Source organism: Typopeltis vanoorti, chromosome 7 (genome assembly GCF_054136105.1).
Source record: "Typopeltis vanoorti isolate ZY-2024b chromosome 7, IOZ_Tvanoo_1.0, whole genome shotgun sequence".
NCBI classification, from domain to species: domain Eukaryota; kingdom Metazoa; phylum Arthropoda; class Arachnida; order Uropygi; family Thelyphonidae; genus Typopeltis; species Typopeltis vanoorti.
The window spans coordinates 136715313-136742834 of NC_143555.1; the positions used below are offsets into that span (position 1 = coordinate 136715313).

General features: G+C 37.1%; 1 protein-coding gene across 1 annotated transcript in view; it reads right to left on the reverse strand.

Annotated features, from left to right (window-relative positions):
* Positions 1-1091: 1091 nt before the first annotated feature.
* The window catches only part of LOC150105109 (dynein regulatory complex subunit 7-like), a 204884-nt gene continuing 178453 nt past the window's right edge, over positions 1092-27522 (reverse strand). The window contains exons 10-11 of the mRNA XM_090395119.1: positions 5232-5371; positions 1092-1226 (exon numbers count right to left, since the gene is read on the reverse strand). Of these exons, the coding sequence (XP_090251245.1) occupies positions 1145-1226; positions 5232-5371 (222 nt within the window). The 3' untranslated portion in view covers positions 1092-1144. The remainder of the gene's footprint in view (positions 1227-5231; positions 5372-27522) is intronic.

Genomic DNA, 27522 nt, shown 5'->3' on the forward strand with positions numbered 1-27522 from the left:
AAAGCTGTTATGGTAGGCAGTCAACAGAGTAAATTTATATGGAATAAGAGAAATTAGTATACAAGACAGTATTCAAACCAATTTTAACTTATGGATCCGAGAGCTGGGTCAGAAATAAAACACTTGACCAAAGATTAGAGACTGCTGATATGAGAATCCTGAAAAAGATTAGGGGCATGAACAGATGGCATTAATGGCAATATCATATCATTGAAAACGAGGATATTAGAAAAAAACTTGCCACTGTCAGCATCCAGGCATGTGTTAGCAGAGCTAATCTCAGGTGGTATGGTCACTTAAACAGAATGGGAGAATACAGTAAAAAAGTGCCTTGGATGATAGAAATGTAAGATCTGATAGTGTTGGAGTCTTTACAGGTAACAGACTGATTTGGAGGAAAATTGTAGATAGGAAGTTAGTAATGATGTAAATTTTTCATGTAGTACTCTCATATCCTGTACACTCCTTGAGGGTATATATATATCAGGAATTTGATGATGAAGATCAATAATCAGTGCTTTAAATAATCAAAAATTAATGCCATATTGCCTACAGAATATTACAGAAATCTAATATAAATATATTATTCTATCGGCTAACCAACAATTGATACTGATATATTATGTACATTTTTGAAAATAGCCATGTCAGGCTCTTATTAACTTTTTTTGCCATAAACATTTGTTTTATACCAAAGTAAAGACCTTGCTTTTTCAAGCAAAGCAAAAAAATTCATTTAATTTGAATTACATGTTTGAACATGTTATACTGAAAATTTTAAAAGGAAAATGCAAGAATGCTGGAAACGAATGAATTTTACTAGTTCTAAAAAAAAAAAAAAAAAAAAAAAGCTGAATAAAATTCTTTTTACCATAGAAATGAGTAGTTAAATCTAGGTTTCTTACCCACTGTTGTGTTGTGTAGTGCGATTGTTCATCAGTGGAGTTGTGGTTAGAATGTTAGTTGTAAATGTTGGAAGCCTCTTAGCATATTAGTAACTGTTTAGCTATATGTTTAGAAAGACCAAACATTATGAAAGTCTTTTTGGGTTGCACTGAAAAATTAATTTTTATTAAGACATTAAATATAGTGAAAAATTCAACTTTATTATGTACGTGGATAATGAAATTTCACATCTATCTCATTATCTTGCATCTGTTAGTCGGTGGTCAGTGTTCAGCTTCATTTCTAGGGCTTCATATTTCTTATGTGATACTTCTTGATGTCTGAAAGGAAAATGTAACAGTTAGGATAGAAATCATATGGAACTTATTTTTATCTGAGTAACAAGTTAATCTTCTAAACTACATATGAACAAGTGGTAGATATTGAACACAGAAGGAATCAAGACAAAAAAAGTGTTGCATGCCACTGGGGGAGGGGGGGGGGATAAATATAAGTGCATGAACTGGGCAATTTCAAAGAAATGGCAACTGAAGAGAAACAAGGGGGTATCAATTTAGCACCATATGGATTTCATCTGTCAAACTATTACAAAACTGAATTTGGCTAGTTTAGCCAGTATTATAAACAGCTGCAGTTAGGAAACAAGCATACAATTACACTTTATTGAGGGAGTTCTCTGCAATACATACTTTTGAAGTATGTATATGTATTAATATATCTTATAAGTGTAATCTAGGAATTATATTAGTCAGATATCCAGATAAGATCTTTGATTATGAGTGGATAGGTTGTGTAAAACTGAACAGAAATAAGCATTCATTAAACAGTTCTTGAAATTATTTCATTAATATGTAGAAATTACTTTGAGGAGTATAAAATATGTACAATTTAATACATGTACAGAACTTAGAATTCAGTAAACAGTCAAAATAGGTATGGGAAGTATCTATTGAAATTAAATTCACACACCACTGAAATAACATAGGTATGAAGTGTAAAATGGTTGATATTTCATCCATATGGATGGATTAGTGTATACATTTTTTCATTTTAACTATCTAGATGTCAATATTACATTAAATAAATCTGTATCTTATATGTCAAGCAGCAATATAATACATTGATCAGTTTTTAGAGGTGAACTGTAGACAAGGATTATGGAGAGAAAAAAATGAGAGTTTGAAAATAATCAAACCTTGGAGACTCAGTGGCAGATTGAAAAAAAAAAACATTCATTGATTCACCCAGAGAAACATTTGTGAAATTTGCAAGGATAGAAAAATTATAAATACATTGTGGATTAAGGAAGTTAGACACATGAAGAAAGCATATCAAAAGTTCCCTAGTAAGTTAGCATGTGCTCTGAGAAAATATAAAGAAACATTAAAAAGCCAAGCAGCCTGCAAAAATAGCTAAATAAAAGACACTTCAAAAGTGGTAAGAATACAGAGGATATCATGGAAGGTGGCAACATGTTCTGTAGGTCCAACATGTCCATTTCTAAGCTATTAAAAATAGCTTAGAAATGGACAAAAGATTACTGTAAAAGAAATCATGATGAAAATCACATAAAGAACTGAAGATGTGTGGAGTAATTACAGAACTGTAGTAGAAAATATTTCACGGTAATGTAGTCAAGAGTACATATCAGTACTTGAGATTAAATAGATAAATATTTTGGGAAAAAAATCTGGAAAGAAGAGCAAAGCTAATAATGGTAAGTACTTGTTGGATTACTGCTCAGGACATGGACTTATTATTAACACAATGTTCCAACATAAAAATGTGCACAAATTCACAGAGAGATGAGGCAAGGAATAAGAAAAGTTTCATTGACTATGTGTTGATAGTGATGTTATCTTACTGGTGCAGGACACTAGAGTGTACATAGGATTTTCAATGGAAGTGATCACCATTTAGTCTTGAGCAGGATAAAATTGAATTTCATATCGAAAAGGACATGTAAGAAAGTTATAAAGCAAATAAAAGTTGAGCAGCTCTCAGATGTGAAATGTAGACTAAAATACACAAAATAAAAAAAAAATGAAAGAGTTTGAGAACAGGAATCAAACCTTGGAGATTCAGTGACAAATCCTGAAGAAAACTGATTGATTCAGCCAGAGAGACATGTGGTAAGGTTGTCTGCAAGGATAAAAAAAAATCAGAACTCCATGGTGGACCCAAGAAATTAGAGAGGCAGTGAAGGAAAAGGAGAAAGCATATTGAAAGTTACTGTCGAATAAGTTAGCTTATGCTGTTAGAGAATACAGAGACAAATGTAAGAAAGCTAAACAAAAGTCATGGGAAGACTAGCAAGAACATAGAAAATAAATATCAGGAAGGTGGCAAAATATTGTGGAGGCTGTTGAAAAAACTCAGAAATGGAGAAAAGAGTACTGTAAAAGGAATTAGAGATGATAAAAGGGATATGAAAACTGGAGAAATAAAAAGATATCCTTGAAGTATGGAGTAATTACTTTGAAAAATCGCTAAATGAAGCAATTAGTGACAGCACAGTAGTAAAACACACAACAGGTATGCAATTAAGAATACATAACCATACTTAAAGTAGAAAAAGCTATCAAATTTGAAATGTGGAAAGGCAGCAGGAGTAGATGATATTCAACCAGAAATGCTCAAGAATGGAAGCATAAATCTTGCATCGGCTCTACCGCCTGGACAGAGGGATGAATTCCAAATGATTGGAATAGAGCTCTCATCATAGCTATATACGAAAAGGGAAATAAAACTGAGAATTACAGAGGTATTTCTCTACTGAGTGTTCCTGGTAAGATTTATGGAAGTATATTTGAGAAACGGTTGAGAAGGATTATGAAAGAATAAGCTGGATTCAGGCCAAATAGAGGCTATCAGGATTAGATTTTCACTTTATGACAAATAGTTGAGAAATTGTGGGAATATAACAAAGATCTGTATTTAAGTTTTGTATGCCTGCAAAAGGTACAAAAGGTATACAAAATGACAAGGTGTCGAGAGAAAAGTTATTCAAAATGCTACAGTTATATGGGGCATTATATCAAACAATACTTAGTCTTTATTTTAGTTGTAAGTCAGCAGTTAGAATTGAAAATTTGGTTTCACACAAGGATGTACATTATCCCCTCTATTATTCATTATATCTATAAGGATCACATTATGAAGGAAAGCGGTATTAATCTTGATATCAAAATTGGACATGTTAATCTCAGCTCTTTACTTGATGCAGATGATGTTATACTTTTAAATTTTAAATAAATCGAGTACAAGTCTGCAAGATTCCCTGACTAAATTGAATAATTGTTGTAATAGATATGGTACGAAGGTCAGCAATAAGAAGACAATGAAAATAGACAAGCATTGAAAATATCAACTGCATTGTGAATGGAGAACCAATAGAACAAGTAAAACATTTCAGCTACTTGGCACAATTTTTAGTGAAGATGGTAAACTAAATATGGAAATAGACAACAGAATCAGCAAAGCTGGTATGGTGGGAAGTCAACTGAATAAATTTATATGGAATAAGAGAGAAATGACTCAAAGCACTAAATTAGTGTTCAAGTCAATTTTAACTTATATGGATCTGAGACTGGTTTAGAAACAAAACACTTGACCAAAGACTAGAGACCATAGATATGAGAGTTCTGAGAAAGATTAGGGGCGTGAACAGGTGGCATCAATGGCAACATATTAAAAATGAGGATATTAGGAAAGAACTTCACATTGTTAGCAGACCTAATCTCCAGTGGTATGGGACCTTGAACAGAATGGGAGAGGAAAGATTAGCAAAACAAGTGTTCTTTGGTAGGAAAAAGACCCAGCGGAAGACCAAGATATAGGTGGATTTATACAGAAAAAAGTGGCTTAGAAGACAAATATAAGATCTGAGTCTTGACAGATAACAGATTGATTTGTAGGAAAATTGTTGATAGGAAGCTAGTGATGTAAGTTTTTCATGTAGTACTATCATAATATCCCGTACACTCCTTGAAGGTACATGTCAGGAATTTGATGAGGTTGAAAAAATGCATTAACAACTGAAATGTGGAAAGACAGCTGGAGTAGATGGTATTTGACCAGAAATGCTCAAGTATAGAAATATAAAATTTTACTGTGGCTGCACTGCATAACTCAGAAGGTAGAATTCTAAATCATTGGAGACATCATAGTTCTTATCTAAAAGGGAGAATAAAATTGAATGTAAGAATAGCAAATTTTCATACTAAGTAAGATTTATGTAAGTACTTAAGAAAGTTTATAGTATCCTGTTCACCTTGATACATATCAGAAATTTGATAAATCTGTATTTGCAACTATTTTTTTACCTTTTTAATCGTAACTGCAGAGCTTTTATAGATAAAGTAGCTGCATAGCAGTAATTTTGATATTCTTGCTTTTCTTCTTCAGAAGCTTCTTCACCATTTGTTTGATACCATTCATGTCTTTTGCGCAATTCTGATCTTTTCTAAAACAAAGAAATACACTCTTGCTAAAGTACTGTTTTATCGTAAAGCACACACAACAAAATTTCTATAATTGAATTGATTCAAATTAAGAGAAACTAATAAATTTGTTCATACTCTTAGGTACATAGCAAACAGTTTCTGCTGAGAAAACTCTTGAGTTAGAAGTAGTTTTTATATTGCCAAGGAAATTATGTACAATTACATTGATCATATGTGTACTCTTTTAAATCAGACTTCAGCTTATTCATAAATTGGAATAAAATGAGGTTTCTGAGATTATGTGTTATTATTATTATTATTATTACGGGCAACTCCAGGGAGTCATTAGACTCATCGAGGGAGGCCCCAAATCATTTTCATCACAACTATTCGACATTCATACAGTATCTATCATACCTCTCCTTAAACTCATTCACTGTCACAGCATCCACCACAGACTCAGGGAGCGCATTCCACTCATTCACTACTCTAAAAGTAAAGAACCCAGCTCTAACACCTTTACTAACCACACTTTTGCCCAGTTTCCATGGATGTCCCCTAGTCCTCCCACAACCAGCCCTGTTCTCAAAAATATCTTCTGAATTAATTTTATAGAAACCCTTCAGTAATTTGAATGTCTCAATCATATCTCCCCTCCTCCGCCTATCAACCAATTTTTGCAACCCACAAATCCTCAACCTGTTCTCATACGGTTCATTCCACAGACCTGCTATCATCTTGGTCACTCGCCTCTGGATCCTCTCCACCTCCTCCCCATCAAGAAGAAACCTAGGTGACCAAATCTGAGCACAGTAGTCGAGATGAGGTCTTATCAAGGCTCGATACAGAGGAACAATAACCTGCTTGTCTCTGCTTGTCAACGTATTCTTCAGCAACCAAGTGATTTGATGAGCTGATTTGGCCACTTTTGCAATGTGTCCCCTAAATTTCAATTCCTTATCCACCAACACTCCTAAATTTCGCTAACCTTACATTTTGCCACATTAAATTGACATCCATTCTCCCTAGCCCAGACCTCCAATCTATCCAAATCATCCTGCAAAATTTTGACGTCATCTGCATTCACTATTGCCCTACCCAACTTCGCATCATCCGCAAACAAATGAACTGTTCCTCTCAGATCCTTTCCTATATCATTTATGAACAAATTAAACAGCAGTGGTCCAAGAACAGATCCTTGTGGTACACCACTAGTCACAGGCCGTCTTGTGGACTCTACTCCTGAGTAAACCACTCTCTGATATCTCTCCGTCAACCACCCTCCTATCCATCTCACCAACCCTATGTCCATTCCCATATGCTGCAATTTACTGATTAGAATTCCATGTGGTATCCTGTCAAAGGCCTTAGCAAAGTCCAGCAGAATCACTGTAAACCCATTACCCTTATCCAGTTCAGCCGTCACTGTGTTATAATACGTGAGCAAGTTACTGAGGCATGACCTACCCTTCACAAAACCATGCTGTCCCCGATACAGTATCCCATTTTCTTCTATCCAATCTTGTATTTTCCTCTTGACTATTTTCTCTAAGACCTTGATAATGATTCCTGTTATGCTGATTGGCCGGTAATTTTCAACAGCAGCCTTGGAACCACCTTTGTGCAGTGGAACTATTTTCCCCTCTTTCCACCCCCTTGGGACTGACCCAGTCCTGAGGCTCAAATTAAACATAATGGTCAAGGGCACTGACAATTCTTTGGCCGCTTCACGTACGACACGAGCTGGTATACCATCCAATCCCACAGATGTATTGACATTGAGGTTCTGTAATAGACTAGTTACCTCTACCTCGTTCATCACAATTCCAGTATAAGCTGTTGGTTCCTCCATTTCCGCAAAGCCACCACCTGGATGACATACTCTTGCAAAGTGCTCGCTCAGTAATTCCACAACATCGACTGATTCAGTTACCTCCCTACCCTCAGCATTTTTTAAGATCATTCTACCATGAGCATTTTTCCTTTTACTTGCAACATATTGAAAAAACTGTTTGGGATTCTCTTTAGCCTGCATGGCCAATTTCCTTTCGTAATCTGCTTTTGCTTTTCTTACCACCCTTGTTACCATCCTGGCCTGAGCTTTATACTGTTCATGCACCTGATGGTCACCCTTCTCCTTAAATTCCCTCCACAATTGTTTCTTTTTTTGCAGCTCAAGCTTAATAAGTGTTATTCATCCATTTAACCCCTACCTGATTTATTATTCGGACTCTTGGTATACAGTCAACCATTGCCTCCTGCAAACAGTTCTTGACCACCTCCCATGCACCATCAACATCCAGCCCTTGCAGTTTTACATGCCATGGCATTGAGCCAAGCACACACCTAAGCTTGTCATACTTACCAGCCCGGTAATTGTAACCCTGTCTTAATTGTAAATTCGACTCCTTTAGCCACCTCCCAAGTCATGACCTTATGGTCACTCTCACCAATTGGTGGCAACAAGGTCATGTTCGTTACAGCCACATTCTCAGTTGCAATTACTAGGTCCAGCACTCTCTGCCCCCTGGTATTTTCCAATACATGTTGCCGTAGATAGTTGTCCCTTAATAACTGCATAAAATCCAATTCCTTCCTCCCATGTGCCCTCTCCTCTTTCCAGTCAATATTACCATAATTGAAATCACCCATAATAATTACCCTCCTTCCATTCATTTCTTCTATTTGCTTATGCATACTATTCCCACCATCCACTCCATCACCCGGTCTATAGCAGCACCCAATTGTATATTTTGTTCTGCTAGATTGTATCTCACACCAAACAGCCTCAAATGTGCTTTTTTCCCCATCCTGCAGTTCAACTTCTATACTCCTTGGCTGAAGCTCATCAGCTATCATCAATAACACTCCTCCCCCCCCTTTTATTCACCCTGTCACTCCTGAACACGCTATACCCATCGCATTCAATCCCACTAGCTTTATCATCTTTTGTCAGCCATGTTTCACTAATACCGACAACCTGTGGCCTGGAAGTGCCAACCATGGCCAAAAACTCTTCCTTCTTGTTCCTAATACTCCTGGCATTAGTGTACATGAATCGCAGAAGCCCATTTGTCCCATCCCTACTTTGATTCCTTATACTAATTATCCCATTCTGATTTGTTGTCGGTCGTACTCGCCCGGGCATAATATACTCATTCATACACTTAACTGCTCCCCCTAAAGTCTGCATATCTACTCCCCCCCCCTCTTAATAAATCTAGTTTCCCTGAGTCTGTACATCCACTTCCACATCATTCATCAACACTCTTTCAAGTCTCCGTACACCAACTCCATTCAAATGTAACCCATCCATCTTATATAAGTCCTTTCGCCCATCGAACTCATTCCACACATCCACAAATTCCACACCACTCTCCATGCATAACCCACGCATAAAGTCATTGGCAATTATGGCCCTCCTTCTAAACACTTCGCTGTCATACCGCGGTAAGATACTCACCATCCTAACTCTCTCACTCTTCTCTTTTGCTACCTCAAACAACTCCCTCACATCCTCTATCATTTCCATTTTGTCCTCTTTCAAATCATTCGTTCCTGCCACTATTATCATCTCTTTCACCCTCTGTTTTTGCAGTCGAATAGATTCGCTGACGTCCTTTATGTTCGCACCCGGCTGGTACGACTTCGTTAAACTCTCAATTATTACGCCTCTTAATAGCGAATCCCCATACAGCACTCGCTCCTTCATTTTATTGACGTTATAGAAATTTTGTTATTTTAAATAAATAAAAACTGCATTATTACATATATATATACATTGTATTTTCAATTAATGTAGTTTTTATGTATGCCACAACAAAATATTGCAGGAGGTCAAGACATTTAGGGAGATAGGCTCAGGTTTGTCATTCATGCAGAAAATATCCAATCCTACTGTAATATGGCCTTGATAGCATTCCCTACATACCACACCTCAGACTTCCTCTAGGCATTTTCTAGCAGAGCGGTAGCAACAGCAGGATGGTGTACTACTGATTCCTGATATACTGCCTACCATTTATTAGTTGTTACACAGGTTAGTACTTGTGTACTATATAGTCGCCAGTGTGTGGAACCTCTTGAAGGCCTTGTGGTATGTTTTTGCACACCTGTGAAGATATTGCATATAGAAATGTAAAGGGAGGAAGGAAAGTAAAGCTGTATCTGTTGCTTACCAGAGAAAGTTGGTAATTGCTTCAGGAATCCAATAAGAAAGGTTGGTGTTTCACTGGACTGTGAGGGTCTTCTACCTTCTATTAAGAAGCTATCCCTTTGCAGCTGCAGCAAGAATACTCAGTGATTTTGCTTGTGCTTTCTCCCCCATTTTTGTGGAAACAAGACAAAAGGCAAAATTGACCAGAGGGCCATATATTGCACTTATTTGTTAGTTAGCAGCTCAGTCTATCAGCATAATCCAAAAATCAACTGTTTTTCCAAAGTATGTTATTTAGTTTCGCCAATCATCTGAACAAATGATCCCCTATCCAAACAGATATGCCAAACATCTATCCGAACCCTCATTAAACATAGGAGCAGAGAATTGGGTGCCACGGAAATCACTATATCCAGCCTTTTATTTTATCATTACAGATGGCAGGCATTGTTAAGACTACATTATAGCTCACTCCATCTCTTCTAAAGAATCCATTCCCATCTGTACATATTTGGTCAAAATACTTGCTCGAAAGCGATTTGCAAACTGTCATCCATCCATTATGCCTGAATCATTGAAGCAACTAAGAGGCCTGTGTATTCTTGCTGCTCATCAATTCTGGCAAAATGAGAATTAAAGGAGACAGAAAGTATTAATTAAATGTAACAAATTTGACATTTCATGTCACCTACAGTAATGTAGTTTAGTTGTTATCAAATCTGAATTGACAATCTTTTCTTGGAGACTTTTGAAATACTAATTCACTATACATATTTGAATTGCTCAAACTATGTCAGTATGAAACTGTCATTTTTTATTATGTATATTTTTTTAAATTGTAATTGCTAAATTCTATTACAACAATTTGGGTGCTCCATGTAATTATTGTCAGTAAAATTACAATCTCATGACCGATATTTATAAATGTTCAGTCCTTTTGAATGTTAAGTGTGTTTTTCTAGATGTGCAGCTGTGGATCATGATTTTTAGTGTGAATGGGTGACATATGTCTGAGTACAATATAAGCATGTAAACACAAGAAAGATATTTAATTAGCCAAATATTTTGGTCTGAAAATTGCAGACCATCTTCAGTGGCACTACAAGAACAGTTTTAAAAAATACAAGGTGGAATACTAACAATAGATCATTTAAAAATAAAAGTAGAACTAATTGTTCTACTTCTAATTTTCTACAGAAAGAACTTTCTACTATCCAAGAGCACATGAAACTCAATGGCTTTTCCAAAAAGAGTACACAACACCTTCTTGATTCGTATAATCCACCACTAAACAACAAAGATTCAATACGTCGAGTTCCAATTCCATACATCTCCGGGATTTCAGAACCTATTTCAAGAATTCTGAAGAAATATGAGCTAACAACTACTAATTCACCTATTAACAAATTATCTTCCCATTTTCCTTCTCCTAAAGACAAACGCTCAACTATGTCTCTTCCTGGAGTTTATCAAATTGCCTGCAACTATGATCTCTCCTATTTTGGACAAACTGGATGCTCTCTAGAAAAAAGAATCCAAGAACATCAATCCTCCATTCATCACAACAAACCTGAAAAATCTGGATTGGCTCAGCATGGGATAGAAACTAACCACAACATCCTTTGGTCAAAAACTCGCCTCTTACATAGATCCCGCTATAAATTTGAACGTTTATTCAAAGAAAACGTAGAGGCCTTACTCCATCGTCCTAACCTTAATCGGAATGACTATGTCTGTATCAAAAATCTGGGAAAGTCTAATCAGGATAACTCATTAATTCATATTAATTTTATGAATTAATGAGTTATTTAAATTAATTTCAATAATGATATTTAAAATTATTGAAATTATTAATATCTTTATTTCAATCATGTCTCTGCTTAAAAATATTCCCTTTAATACTTAGTGATATAACACCACATGGCTTGTTCTATTTTTAAATGATCTATTGTTAGTATTCCATCTTGTATTTTTTAAAACTGTTCTTGTAGTGCCACTGAAGATGGTCTGCGATTTTCAGACCAAAATATTTGGCTAATTAAATATCTTTCTTGTGTTTACGTGCTTATATTATACAATCTTTATGTCACAAGTATCCTTAAAATATCAAATGTCTGAGTACATCCATCTTTATTTTCTTAGTTTTCAAAATTTTGTTTTCTGATTGTTGTAAAGGCATTCCTTTATGACAATCAGAAAAATTAAATCAATATAAACCAATCTTCCAACTTAATTAAGTTGATAGAATATCTACTCTCCAAGCAAGGATAGGATGTGGGTTCAAATATCACTGTAGATATAGATGGTTGTGAGTGATATGGTAATACAGTCCCCTCTCATATATTATAACAAATTTATTTGTAACAAACTGCAGAGTGCTGACTTAAGTTCCATAGGTATAATGCTATGTTAAAAGAAATACACTATAGCAAACCATCTAGTATAACAAACTATTCTTATGATCTCTACAAATTGTAGGCCAGTTCATCCAGACACAATATTCTAATTAATAAATTACACAATAACCACAGTAATTAACTTTATGAAATGAAAGCACAGATATTTTGCACTGAAAATAACTATATCATTAGTGTGTAGAAACAAGCAACTTAAAGGAACTGGATTACAAAGTACATACAGCAATCAGTGGTTTACCAATTAAAAATTGTTGCCACGTGATAGAAATTAGTACTAATAAATATTATTAAACAACTTTTTGATGGTTACATGAGATAAGAATCTCCCAAACTCAAAATATCTTTGCAATATCAGGAGGGTAATCATCATATAGACGATTGTTATACAATCAGGATATTTCAGCTGGAAAAACAAGATCTATAGATAAGCTGAAGGTACTGCCATGGGTAGCCCTCTGTCTCAACCTTTGGCAAACTATTTTTTTGAACCATCTAGAAGATATCTTGTTCTCATCCATTTGTCCCCAACCCTCTCATTGGTTTCGTTATGTTGATGATGTCTTTGCTATTTGGCCTCATCCTAAAAACGAACTTGCCACTTTCCTACAACAGATCAATAGCCTTCACCCACACATTCAGAAAAAGAAAAAAATGGAAAAAGCTAGTAGTTTACCATTCTTGGACATCTGCTTAAAACGCAGAGCCTCCGGTAATTTATCAACCAGTGTTTATCGAAAACCTATCTTCACTGGCAGATACATCCATCAAAGGTCAGCTCATCACACCTCTCAAAAAATTGGTGTTATCGAGTCCTTAATTAATAGAGCACATGAGGTGTGCTCCTCTCCCTCAAGCTTACAAGAACTTCCATCAAAAAGTTAATGGCTACAACTCTAATCAAATCCAGCAGATAATGGACTGCTATTTTCCAACACCTCAGGATTCTTCAACAGACCACTGGGTTCCAATCCCTTATGTTTTTGGCATCTCAGAACTGATTGGTAGAATTTTGAAGAAGTATCATCTCGTTCCCACATATTTCCCGATCAACAAAATTTCTCATCTGTTGCTATCTACAAAAGACAAACTGGCACCTCTATCATTAGCAGCATTTATCAGATACTGTGAATGTAATCTAATGTACTTTGAACAAACAGGCCATTCTGTTGAAAAAAAGAATTAAAGAACATCAATATTATATCGAATATATAAAACCTCAAAAGTCTGGTCTGGCACAATATAGTATTGACACTAAACACAGTATCCAGTAGATAAAGCTTGTCTTCTCCATAGATGCAGGTTTAAATATGAATGCCTTTTCAAAGAAAGTTGTGAGGCCCTTTTACATCATCCAAATCTGAATCGAAACAATTATCTCTCTCTCTCTCCCAAAAGTTTGGGAGATTCTTATCTTATGTAACCATCAAAAAAGTTGTTTAATAATATTATTTATTAATACTAATTTCTAGCATGCGGCAACAGTTTTTAATTGGTAAACCGCTGACAGGCAGATACCTACTTTCACCAGCCTAGCACTGTGTTCTAACTCAAACCAACTTCTCAAATCCACCATCCTTGAAACACACAGATTAATTGTTAACACAATTGCTTTGAACTTCCATTTATGCAGTAACATAATTTTCCACTCCTTAGGAACTCTCACTGAATAGCAAAATTGAAGGGCATTGGTGATTCCTTTACACATTCCTGAAATGCACATGGTGATATTTCATCTAGTCCCACAGCCTTATTAATGTCAAGCTTGAGTAATATCTCCAAAAATTTGCATTCATTAATATCCACTCTCCTATCTTCCATTGGTATTGTATATATAATGCTATTCCACTTCCCCACCACGAGAGGCAGTGAAATATTCATTAAACAATTCCATCTTGTCATCCATCATCTTCTGTTGTATTCCATGCTGTACCCCTTTCCCAGCATGAAGCATCATCTACTGTCATCCGAGCACCATCTCCAGCAACCAGGATCCTTCTCCCACATTCACTTCCTTTTATTAGTTGCATAGCAACAACAAAAAAAAACCTCTCTATGAATGTTCTACCAGCTCTTCATATCTCTTTCCTCCCTCCCTTAATATGCCTGTCACTTTTTTTTTGTCTTTACTTTATATTGATGCAGCTGCTGACTATTCTTTTACTTATACTATTTTAACATCTTCCTCTGCAGTTCTACCTAAGCTCTATTTATCCACCTCACTTTGATCCTCCTAACTCATTAAGTACATTTTGACAAAGCTGCTTTAAATCATTTTGAATTAATTCCCAGACATTGTTGATCTTCCCCTTGTTTCTCATGCCCTGATGTATATCCCCAAGGATATCAATCTCCTTCTTTGTTATATATCAAAATAAATCAAAATATTTGTAGTTAATCTACCTTACATAAATAATTTTTCAACTGGGCCTACATGTCACTCATGCAGAATAATGAATATTCTTGTTCTTTCTATCACATGCTTTATTAAGTGATGGTTCCTAAACAACCTGAGAGACTCGTTTTCCCTAATTCCATATGCTTATTGTATACAATACTACCATAGTTTAAATCTGCCAAAATGATCATCATCCTCTTACCTGCTAGCTATCTTGTCCACCAAATACCTGTACCTGTTCACCTCTACTTCACACGACATGGCTTTAAAATCATTGCCAGCACTGTCTTCTTGATAGAACACAGTTCACGAAGAACAATCCTCTCTCTCTCTGTTTTCCTACCTGAAAATGCTAAACTTATATTTTTTTTATTATTTATTATTATTATTATTATTGCATCCTCCATGGAAAGGACAGACTCATCATGGGTGGTTTATTCAACCGACAACATATTTATCATATATCATACAGAATCTTAAAATCCTTAACACTTCTTGCATTAGATAACATATTCTGGTAATGCATTCCATTCACTGACAAATCTCCATGTAGAAAATCTACTCCTCACACACTTTTACATAACCTCCAGGAATGACTTCAGGTTTCTCACCTTCTACTCTTTTTATAATCCTCTCTGGATTAATCTGATAAAATCCTCTCACTAACTTAAATGCCTCTATCATATCACCTCTATTTCTCCTATCCACTAAACTCTGCAATCCACATTTCGTCAACCTCTCTCCATAGCCAGCATTCCAAAATCCTGATATTGTCTTAGTCCAGGGGTCTTCAACCTTTCAGACAGTGCGGGCCGCATTAAAAATTTCAATGAAGCCTGCAGGCCACTAAGCTATAGTGCGGTATTTAGAATTGTAAGATGCTTTCCAGATTCACAAGAACGCTGTGCATTTGATACTTAACATAGAATCCTATAAAAATAAACAAACTCAGCTTTAAGAGCATACGTAGGTGTCGGGTTCATGATAAGTAAATACAATCAATACTTGAAAAAAGATAATTTTATGAAGAAAACATTCATTTTTTACAATGTCAATGGGCAACTTGGCAATGTTTTTCCTTGACCAGCTTGTTGATGTTGGCATCAATGTTGGAAGTCGCTATGTGCAGAGTATTTTCAAGATGTTGGTCCGTAATCTGAGTTCTTGTCTTGGACTTCACATGCTTCATTCTGGAGAATTGCTCACATAAATATGTATTTCCTAACAAAGTGGACATCTTCAAAGCATGCTGGTGAAGATTAAGGAACGTGTCCTCAGGAATAGTCTTTGTAAAATGTAAGCAAGTGCACATTGAATAATTTTTCTCTCAAAGAAGAGTTGTTTTGGAGTTCAAGCAGCTCCATTTGTACTGAGCCTGGCATTTTGGCAGCATTGACACTGAATGGCATTGAAAATAAATCTAAAGAAGATTGTTGGTTACGAAAATCACTAAATCTCTCTTCGAACTCACTTTGCAACAACGCTAATTTTGTAGCGTATTCATCAAGAGATGAACAGTTGGACTCAGTGAGAAGCTGAAAATGAGTTAAGTCTTTTTTTTTTTTTTTTTGCGAGTTGTGTCTCCAAAAGTTTGAGCTTGGCCATAAAAGCTTTGATGCGATCAAACAGAGGGTGCACCAGTTGATCTTTGGATTGTAGCTGCGTATTTAGGTCATTCATATGCAACGAGATATCGGTCACAAAGGTAAAGTCTGTCATCCACTTCAGATCATTAAATTCTGCAATCAGATTCCCCTTGGTTTGCATGAACTGCTGTATTTCACTCCTTAAGTCAGACTCTTTTAAGAACCTTCCCTCTGTTCAACCAATGCACATCACTATAATAGACCATGTCGCTATGATCCACTTTGCACTCTTGGGTCAAAAACTCTTGAAATTGACAATGATTCAGTCCTCTTGCCTAATAATGTTGATGAAAGTCACAACAACTTTCATGATATTCTCAAATCCAATAGTTTTCACACACAAATTCTCCTGGTGGATTAAACAGTGGTAATGGATGAAATCTTTTCCTTCTAATTTCGGTTCTTTCCGTAGCAGCGCAACAAACCCTTCATTCTTTCCCACCATAGCAGGGGCGCCATCAGTTACCACACCCTTGAGGTTGGTTAAATTGAGGTCGAAACACTGGAGCATTTTCTTGGCAGCTTCAAGAATATCAGTGCCTTTCATCGTTCCCTTCATAAGTACAAGTACTAGCAGTTCTTCTGTCACATTGAATTGTTGATCGATGCCACGGACAAAGATAGCCAGTTGTGCTGTATCCTTCACATCTGTGCTCTCATCTAAAGTAAGTGAATATGACGTAAATTTGGACAACCATTTTTTTAAAGTTCCTTCAATGTCATTGGCAAATTCTATGTCGTGCTACAGTTACCCCAGACAAACTCTGTTTTTTAAACACTGCCTTATTATTTGGGCACAGAATAACCCCAGCAGCGATGAGACACTCTTTCACAAACTCGCCGTCCAAGAAGGCTTTTGATTTTTTAGCAGTTTTTTCAGCTATTACATAACTTACTTTGATGCATGCTTCGCTCTCTTCCCTCTACTGGCATTTTAAATCAATTTGGAGATGGTTCACTTTGTCCACACAAAGCTGCCCTCGAAGATGATCGAAATTGGACGCATGCTTTGTCTCATAGTGTCGTTTTATATTGTATTCTTTTGATACTGACACTGACTCGAGAAATTAAACACACCAGCTTATCGTCGATCAGCACAAAAAAGTGCAAATTGGTCAACTTTTCATTAAAAACCTGACAGGAATCACTTGATTCCCTCATAAACGCCATAGTGATGGAAGGTGAACCCAAAAAATGATCCAAAATGGCTGTGTAACAGTTATCATCCACTGAATATGTCTCACACTAATGAAAATAGTCTTGGAATATAAAACCACAATAGGCTATTGCTGACATGATGAACCTGCATGCGCTTATACCCGAATATCACACTGTTCATGACTGACTGACTGTGGATGAGATTCTCTTGTGTTTATATGAAAATAACGAAGTATTGAGAACCTTCGAGATGTAGCTGGAAAGCGCTAGACAATGCACTCGAACAAACTACTGCTTCAGACATAACCTGTGATGTTAGTATTAGTACTTAAGTACCTCTTGGCACTGATAGATGGCTGAAGAAGCATGTCTATTTAATATTTATTTTTATAGGATTTTATGTAAAGTATGAAATGCACAGCATTCCTTGTGAATCTGGTAGGCATCTTACAATTCTAAATTCTAAATTCTAAATCTTAGTGGCTATACTGCGTATAGCCACTAAGCTATACGCAGTATAGCTTAGTGGCCTGCGGGCTTCATTGAAATTATTTTTTATTTAATCACATTTTAATGTTAATAGTTATTTTTTCAAAATGGCCAGCAGGCCATGCATTGAGGACCCCTGTCTTAGTCACTCATCTTTGGACCCTCTCCAATGTCTCCACAACACATTGAAAACCAGGTGACCAGATCTGAGCACAATAGTCAAAGTGTGGTCTGACCAGTGCCTTATACAGTGGCACAACCAGTTCCTTATACTTGCTTGTTAGAGTACTTCTTATCATAGTAGCACTACGATGTGCGACACTAGCAATATGCCCTCTAAACTTCAGCCCACTGTTGTAAAATCGTATATTTTTCTTTTTCTGTGTATGTTGTTATTACTTCTTATACTGCCATTACACATTCTTTATTGTTCTTATATATCATGACTTAAGTACTTAAGTCATGAAATATAAGGTATTAACAACGCCAGACAATTTTATCAAAGAAATGTTTTATTAACATATATTTTGCTGATTTTCAACTCGGCATCATCAGAGCACAACACACTTGTACACGCGACAGTGAGTGAGTGAAACAATATAATTGCAAAAGACAAAAGATCTAAAGTCCTATTTTTGGCACCCTCTAACAGAAAAAAAAAAGCTATGCAGGAGTTTTCCTTAGGATAACAGTCTCCTAAGGAAAACTCCTGCATAGCTTTTTTTTTTTCGTTAGAGGGCAACGAAAATAGGACTTTAGATCTTTTTTTTTTCAATACCTAAGCTTATCTGTTAGTTTGTTATATTATCATTCCATTGACTATGCCAATTTAAAGAAAATTATTTTGTTTACGTTTTTTGTGAACTATGTTTAGTTCACTAAGCTTCCCTATCTTAAATTTTGTCTCCCCCCCTTCCTTCCTGCCCTTTGTTCCTACTGCATGTATAGCAGACTCTAATTCTAGCTATCGGCGGCTATACAATTGTGGTATATATTCTATTTCCCACACTCTTTGGCCTGACAAAGTTATTTGATTTAGGACTGCAACAGTCAGACAGAGTAATAGAGAGTGAGAAATTAAAGAAATGGAATAAAGGCAAAATCTAATCAAAATTTTCTTAACTATACAGCAAGTCATGGCAATATCCAATTAACACAGACAGGTCCATAATTTTTTTAAGATAGTGCATTGGCAATGATCAGATCAAGTTGTTGTTCAAACAAAACATTTTATTCTAACTAAAAAATTGTGATTACAAACTAGACAATTAGTGGGGAATAACTGTTTCTCCCAGCATAGCTAACTCCAGGAAGTACATTGCACAATTAAAACATATACATTCAGTTCACACAACCTAACACTGCTTAGTATTACACAATACATACTAGACAAATAGTGGGGAATAACTGTTTCTCCCAGCATAGCTAACTTCAGAAATTTATCTTATACAAATATAACATACATTTGCACCACTCTGACGCTCTATTCAGTATTTTATAAAATTTAGCACAGACACTTGCTTAACATATTTATATATACAATTTTTGAGTCCTTTACCAACAAAATTTCCATCGGGATATCTCAAATCTTTACCTTGATCTGGATACTTCTTTCTTTAACTTAGACGTTTCTGTACTCTGTATACCATTACGGTTGTTCTGGTCTGAACAGCAAACAATATCCTTCCTTCTTTCTTCTACAACTGCGGCTGCCTGTTGATTACATTAGTAGGCATATGGAGAAACTTTGATTTTGCCTTCGATGTTTATCCATGGGATACATTGGTGGGCTTGCCTTGGAAACTACCTGGAAAACTTCAGGGAGACTTTCTGTCAACTAAACTCCGATGATAAATCATCAGGGTCACTAGGTATGAACTACCAAATTTCCAGCCACGAGCTCCTAGTCATCGCCTCTTCTCTTCTCTCCCAGCACAAAAAAAAACCTGGCAGCCCCATTTTCTACTCCTTAAATATCCACCTCATTCATTGTTCCCACTCTGACGTGTCCACGATTACCCTCCAGCACGATGATGTCATTCAGGTTCTCTCTTGCAAAAAGTCTGTTTTAGTTGCCTGATCTATTCGCAAGTTGTTGCGAACTTTTCTTTTATATTTTTTGCTGACTCACTATATTAATAAGGCATAATCCCTCTCCTCTATTTTTAAACACTATAGTTACATAGGTAATATATAATACATTTCCCAAAGTAGTTAATTTACATTTAACGAACATTTATACATCTTATTTTCTACATTATTATTATTTTATTTATTTATTTTTTGATTTGACACCCTTGTAAAATCGAGCTAGACAAATTAACTTATTGTGCAAGATTTTACACTGTCAACCATCACTCCCAAATCTCTAATCTCATCCACTTCCTGCAGTACGACACCATCGATATAGTACACAGCCTTATATTTCTGCACTCCAAACTGCAACACTTGTGCTTATTGATATTAAAACTACAACCCCACTCTTTTGTCCGAGTAAAAAGTCTATTCAAATCTTCCTGAAGGGATTCAGCATTAGCAGTGCTACTTATAATTCTTCCAGGCTTTGCATCATCAGCAAATAACTGAAAATCCCCAGTCAGTTCACATGATATATCGTTTACAAACAAGTTAAACTGCAGGGGCCCAAGTACAGAATCCTGTGGCATGCCACTTATCATTATCCTTTTTTGAAACACTGCTCCATCATACACAACCTGCTGGTATCGTTCAGAGAGCTAATCTCCTATCCATCTAACCAATATACTATATATTCCTATCCTCTGCAGCTTCTACATTAACTTATCATGTGGTAATCTATCAAACGCTTTTGCAAAGTCTAAGAATATCACTGTATATGATTCTCCTTTATCTAACACTTGTCACTTATCATAAAATAAATAAATATCATATCATAAAATAAATATCATAAGCAAATTACTAAAACAGGACCTACCCATTACAAATCCATGCTGGCCATCAATAAAGAATGCTATGTCCATCAACCCAATTTTGTATTCTATTCCTTACCATTGAAGAGAATCTCTCCAACACCTTGACCACAACCGCAATTATACAATTATACTGGCCTGTAGTTGGAGACTTCTGTCTTAGAGCCATGCTTGTGGAGTGGTACTATTTTACTTTCTTTGCACTCCTTAGGAAACCTACCCACTGCAACTTTCATTAAATAACCAGGTCAAGGGCATAACCAACTGTGGTGCACATTCCTTAAGAATACGTGGTGATATGTCATCCATTCCCACAGACTTATTCACATCTAACCCAACCAACATCTAATACACCTCTGTTTCTTTCACTTCCAATTCTCCTAATACTCGCCTATCTTCTATATATTGCACTGGATCATTTATACCAGTATGATATACATTGATAAACTGCTCATTCAATAATTCCACTATATCCTTTGCAGCTGTTAGTCTGCTGCCATGACTATCCACCAATGTTAATCTGCCATAATTATTCTTCCTCTTGCTTGTCATGTAGCAGAAAAATTCCCTTGAGTTAACCTTGGCCTCACAAACCAATCTCCTCTCATATTGCACTTTTTCTTTCTTTACCATACTCATTACTTTTCTAGCCTGTACTTTATACTCTTTGTGAATCTGATCGCCACCAACTGTCTTGTACCTTCTCCATAACATTTGCTTTTCCGGGACAGCTCGCTTGATTTCACTGTTCATCCATTTCGTCCCTACTCTGTTTATTATTATTATTATTATTATTTTGTGATGCCTCCAGGGAGTTGAAAGACTCATCGAGGAAGGGTGTGGCAACAGCATCGAACTATTTATCCCCTTTCAACTACCAACTGCGCTCAAACTTGCTTAACTTTTTGCGTGAGCCATTAGTAGCAGAGGCTCTACCAATCGACCAACTTTTGCTGGCAATTTACTCCTTTAATCCTTGGTATGCAGTCATACATTGCTTTTGTCATATACTGCCTTGTGAGTTTCCATGCATTGTCAACATCTTTTCTGCTCAGCTCATCTACCTAACATACTGATGCTAACTGACTACAGCACTTCCTATAATCACCTGCTTTATACTTCCAAGTATTCATTTTTGGCAGTGACCTTTTATTGTTTCATCACTTCCCAAACAAGTACCTCATGATCACTCTCACCAACCTGCAGCAGTGTCAACACTTCATTAACAACTACATCTTGTGAAGTTATCACCAAATCCAAAACATTAAAACGTCTAGTTGCTTCAATCATGTGCTGCTTAAGATACTTATCCCTCAGAAATTCCACAAACTTGCTCTCCTTGTTCCCATACACTCCTGCCATATCTCCTCCTTCCAGTCTATATTCCTGTAATTAAAGTTCCATCAGGATCAACCTTTTTACATTCCCAACTAATTATTATTATTATTATTATTAAACGACCTCATGGAGTCAAAGACTCATCTAGGAGGTCCTTTTATCTCACACACATCTCATCATACCAGGTCTTAAACACATTCAAACTCCCTGCAGACACCACACTCTCAGGCAAGGCATTCCAATCATTCACAACTCTGCACGAAAAAAAACCTGCCTCTCACTCCCCTACTCACACCCTCTTTATACAGTTTCCAGGGATGACCTCTGGTTCTCCCCTGATCTCCCACTATTCGCTGTAGAACTTCTCCACCATTGATCCTATAGCAACCCCTTACCAACTTGTAGGTCTCTATCATATCTCCCCTCTTCCTTCTCTCCACTAGTCTCTGCAAATTACATCTTTTCAATCTTTCCTCATACTCGACATTCCAGAGGTCAGAAACTACCTTAGTCAGTCGCCTTTGGACCCTTTCCAACATCTCTTCATCCTTCTGAAAACCAGGTGACCAAATCTGGGCACAATAGTCCATGTGTGGCCTAATCAAAGCCTTATACAATGGAACAAGAATCTCCCTACTTCTACATGTCAGTGTCCTCCTCATCATTCCCAGAAGTCTTTGTGTTGTCTTCACAATTTTGGCGATGTGACCCCTAAATTTTAGATCCTTATCCACTATCACTCCCAGATCTCTTATTTCCTCTACTTCCAACAATATATTTTCACCAAGCATAAATTCTGCATCCCATCTTTGTTTTCCAAATTTTAAAACCTTACATTTTGCAACATTGAACTCACATCCCCATTTGCTTGCCCAATCACTCAATTTATTCAAGTCTTCTTGCAAGGCCACAACATCTTCACTACTCTTTATGGTTCGTCCCAACTTTGCATCATCTGCAAACAACTGAATATCTCCATCCAAATCTTCGCCAATATCATTAATATACAAGTTAAATAGTAATGGCCCTAAAACAGATCCCTGAGGCACTCCACTAGTGACTTTCCTTTTCCTGGATATTGCACCCCCATACACAACTTGTTGATACCTATCAGATAGCCAGTCTCCAATCCAATGCACTAATCTAATATCCAACCCCATCTGCTCTAGTTTGACTGTCAACTTATCATGAGGCACTCTATCAAAAGCTTTTGCGAAATCCAAGTATATTACTGTGTATCCTTCTCCTCTGTCCAAGGAAGCAGTCACTTTATTGTAATAAGTAAGTAGATTACTAAAACACGACCTCCCTTTAGCAAATCCATGCTGTCCATCAAAGATTATACCATTGTTGTCAACCCAACTCTGGATCCTAGTTCTCACAAGCTTCTCCAACAACTTAACCACAACACCTGACACACAGATAGGCCTATAGTTTGATGCTTGAGTTCGATCACCTCCTTTATGAAGTGGCACAATCTTGCCCTCCTTCCACTCTTTAGGGACTTGACCAAGTGCAAGACTCGTATTAAAAAAATATGTCAAGGCAGGTGTCAACTCTCTGGCACATTCCTTCAGAATACGCGGTGATATATTATCAAGTCCCACAGCCTTATTTACATCTAGTTTACTCAACTCCCCAAACACCTCTTGCTCACTTACAGTCAGTCTCTCCTCCCCATCATCAACTGCTCTTAATCTCTCCATGAAGTCACATTCACAAGATTGAAAGATCTTTATGAACTGCTCATTAAGTATCTCCACCACACATTCTGCAACAGCTGTCTTTATACCATTTCCTCCAATCAATGTCATCCTTCCATAATCATTCTTTCTTTTGCTGGCTACATATCGAAAGAACTCCCTAGGATTCTTTTTAGCTTCATTAGCTAACTGCTGTTCATACCTCTCTTTAGCTACTCTCACCAACCAAGTCACTCTCCTTGCCTGGTCTTTGTAGAACTCATGAAATTGGTTACTTCCACTTCTCTTATGCTGCCTCCACAATGCCCTTTTTCTCTGTATTGCATGCTTAATCTCTTTATTCATCCATCTCACACCTAACTTATTTAACCTTCTCACCCGTGGTATACATTTAGACATTGCATCCACTAAATATTTTTTGAAAATCCCCCAAGCTGCATTGATCTCTTTTCCAGCTAACTCCTCATTCCATGCTACACCTGCAAGCTGTCTCCTGAGCTCTTCATAATCACCCCCCTTGTAGTTCCACATATACCCTTTTTTCACAGGGGTCCTTGCACTGCTGGCAACCACCCAAGTAATCACCTCATGGTCACTTTCGCCAATTGGTGGATGATTTGATACCTCATTGATAATTACATCCTCCGATGAGATGACCAAATCCAAGACCCTTAATCCTCTTGTGCCCTCTGTTACATACTGTCTGAGGTAGTTATCCCTCAAAAACTCAAGAAACTCATTTTCTTTACTTCCAGTTGCTATCTCTTCATTCCAATCTATATTGCCATAATTAAAATCACCCATAATGATCATCCTTTTCTTATTTGCTTGGCTTATTTGACTATACATTTCACTATCACCACCATCCACATTACCAGGTCTATAACAACATCCCACCAAGTATTTGAATCTATTCACCTCTATCTCACACCATACTGCCTCAAAACCACTGGCCCCATTTCCCCCTTGCATCTCTACCTTGTATGGACATAACTCTTTCTCTATCATCAATAGCACTCCCCCTCCCTTTTTACCCCTTCTATCCTCACGAAACACATCATACCTTTCCATCTCTATTCCTGTCAGGATGTCATCCTCATCTAACCATGTCTCACTTATTCCGACAATCTCTGGGTGCACAGACGCAATTAGTGCAACCATTTCATCCGCCTTGTTTCTTATACTTCTAGCATTGGTATACAAACACAACAACTCATTTCTGGATCTACAGCTAGTTCCACTGATACCACTCACTCGATGTGATCTCTCCATGCTGGACTGGGGCCATTTCCCTTTCTGCTTCTTCATTTTAGAACCCTTTGCAATTCCATCTGTTTCCTTTTGATCCCTGATCATCCCATTACTTTCCTGCCTACACATTCTCTTACCTCCTCTTGGAGCATCCACCTTTCTCACGCTGTGTATCCCTGTCCACCCTGAGCCTCCCCGTTTCCCTGTTCCTCTTGCACACCCATTCTCTCATTATCTATACTCATACCACTCACTTCCACATTCATTTCCACTCCTTCAATCTCTCCTGTCTTACTCTCCTGCTCTTCCACATCACTCCCCTCTCGATCTGATTCATTCTCTCTATTCACTTCTCTACCTTCCAGCAGCAGTCTCTCCAAGCGACTCACACCATAACCACTCAAATGCAGTCCATCGCTCCCATACAGCTCACTTCGTCCCTCAAACTCATTCCACACATTAACAAACTGTACTCCCATCTCCTCACACATTTCAGCCAGAATATCATTCATAATCCTTGCTCTCCGCCTCATTTCACCACAATCATACCTAGGCAACACACTGACCACCCTTCCTGTCACACTATTCTCCTTTATCTTTCCAAGCAGTCTCCTGACATTCATTCTGACATGCTCCTTGTTCTCTCTCAAATCATTCGTACCAATTAATACAATTAACTCTTTTGCTCGTTCCCGCCTCATATTCAATGCCTCAATCACTCTACTCATTTTACCGCCTGGAAAACATACCTTGTGCATTTTATCCTCTAGCACACCTTTAATAATGGAGTCACCATACAATGCCACTCGCTCATCTTTTGTTAACTCTTTCATGCCATCATGATTTATTTTAATAGTTTTGACCTGCATTCTCTTAATTTCATTCCGCATCCATTTCATTTCTTGCTTCATCCAATCCAATTCACCTTCTGAACCTCGCGACACATTCACTCTATATCGTTGCAGTGGCTAGACGGGATTCTGACTTAGAGGCGTTCAGTCATAATCCCACGGATGGTAGCTTCGCACCACTGGTCACTCGACCAAGCACATGTACCAAATCAGTATTCTCTGCATTCCCTGGCTTATAACAGCATCCTATCAGATATGCTAACCTGTTTATTTCAACTTTGCACCACATAGATTCAAAATCTGTGCATGCACTATCAACTTCCACACTTTGCATACACAATTCTTCTGCAATCATTAAACAACACCCCCCCCTCCTCTTTTCACATCTCTATCCTTCCAAAAAATTATATATCCTTCTAATTCAATTCCCGACATCACATCTTCCTCAGATAAACCAAGTTCCACTTATTCCAATTACTTTTGGGCATAATCAGTGCAACAAACTTAGCTTTCTTGTTTCGAATACTTCTTACATTTGTGTATAATTTACTCATTTGAGACCATTCTACCAGCAGCAACATTCTCTATTCTAGCTGCTATACTACACCTCTCTCTCTCTCTCTCTCTATCTCTCTCTCTCTTCTGTTTGACCACTCCCATTTCCCTGATCCCAACTGTGATTTCCATTCATACCTGTCTCATCCTCACCTTTATGCATTCCATCACCTTGTGCTGCTGCAACCACATCTTCAACCTCATAAATCTTAGCCAATGAGATCAAGGGTAATCCCAAAGAGTATTTCCACTATGTGACAAGTAAAAGGAAGAATGACTTCAGAAGGATAACTTTAGTGGATGCTGATGGTTCTGAGGTGACAAATTCAGATATAATAGTCGAGTTACTGAGTGAATCACTTTTCAAAAGTCTGTCACCCAATTGAGGATATCTCTGTACCTGTATAAATAATAAGTAATGTGAGAATTGAAGTTAAGAAATCAGAGGTATTTAATATATTGCAAAATTTAAATGCAAACACTGCTGTAGGTTTAGATGGAATATCAGCTCGGATGTTGCGTGAATGTGCACAGGAATTGTCAACGCCTCTTACTTGGTTATTTACTTAAGTTTGAACTCCGGTATGGTCCCTAGGGAATGGAAGGAAGGCAAAGTAGTTCCTTTGCATAAAGGTGGCTCTAAAACTGCGGTAGTAAATTACAGACAAATCACCATCTCAGGAGTGGTGATAAAAGTATTGGAAAAGTTGGTTAAAGACAAAATTCAAGAACGGGTGGATCAGGATATGATACTCTATAGGGGTCAACATGGTTTTGTTAAAGGCAGATCCTGCCTTAGCAATCTATTAATTTTTTATAATAGAATGACGTCTGAGTTGGACAAAGGAAATAACTACACAGTGGTACTTCTGGATTTTGCTAATGCTTTTGACAGGATACCCCATGGAACACTGTTACGCAAATTGGAGCAGATGGGAATGGATACTAAACTGGTGATATGGATAGGAGAATGGCTCTGCTCCTCCATACCAGAAGGTGATGTATGGAGGAGCAGAGTCCAAGATGAGGCAGGTGACCAACAGTAAGCCTGAGGGCTCTGTGCTTGGGCCATTGTTGTTTAATTTGTACATAAATGATATAGGAAATGGCTTGAGGGGAGATATTCAGTTGTTTGCTGATGATGCAAAGTTGGGTAGCTCAATAAAAAATCAAGCTGGCTGATGTTGAGAGTTTGCAGGATGATTTAAATAAGCTGGTAAAATGGGCAAAGGGTAATGGATATCAGTTCAACGTGAAAAAGTGT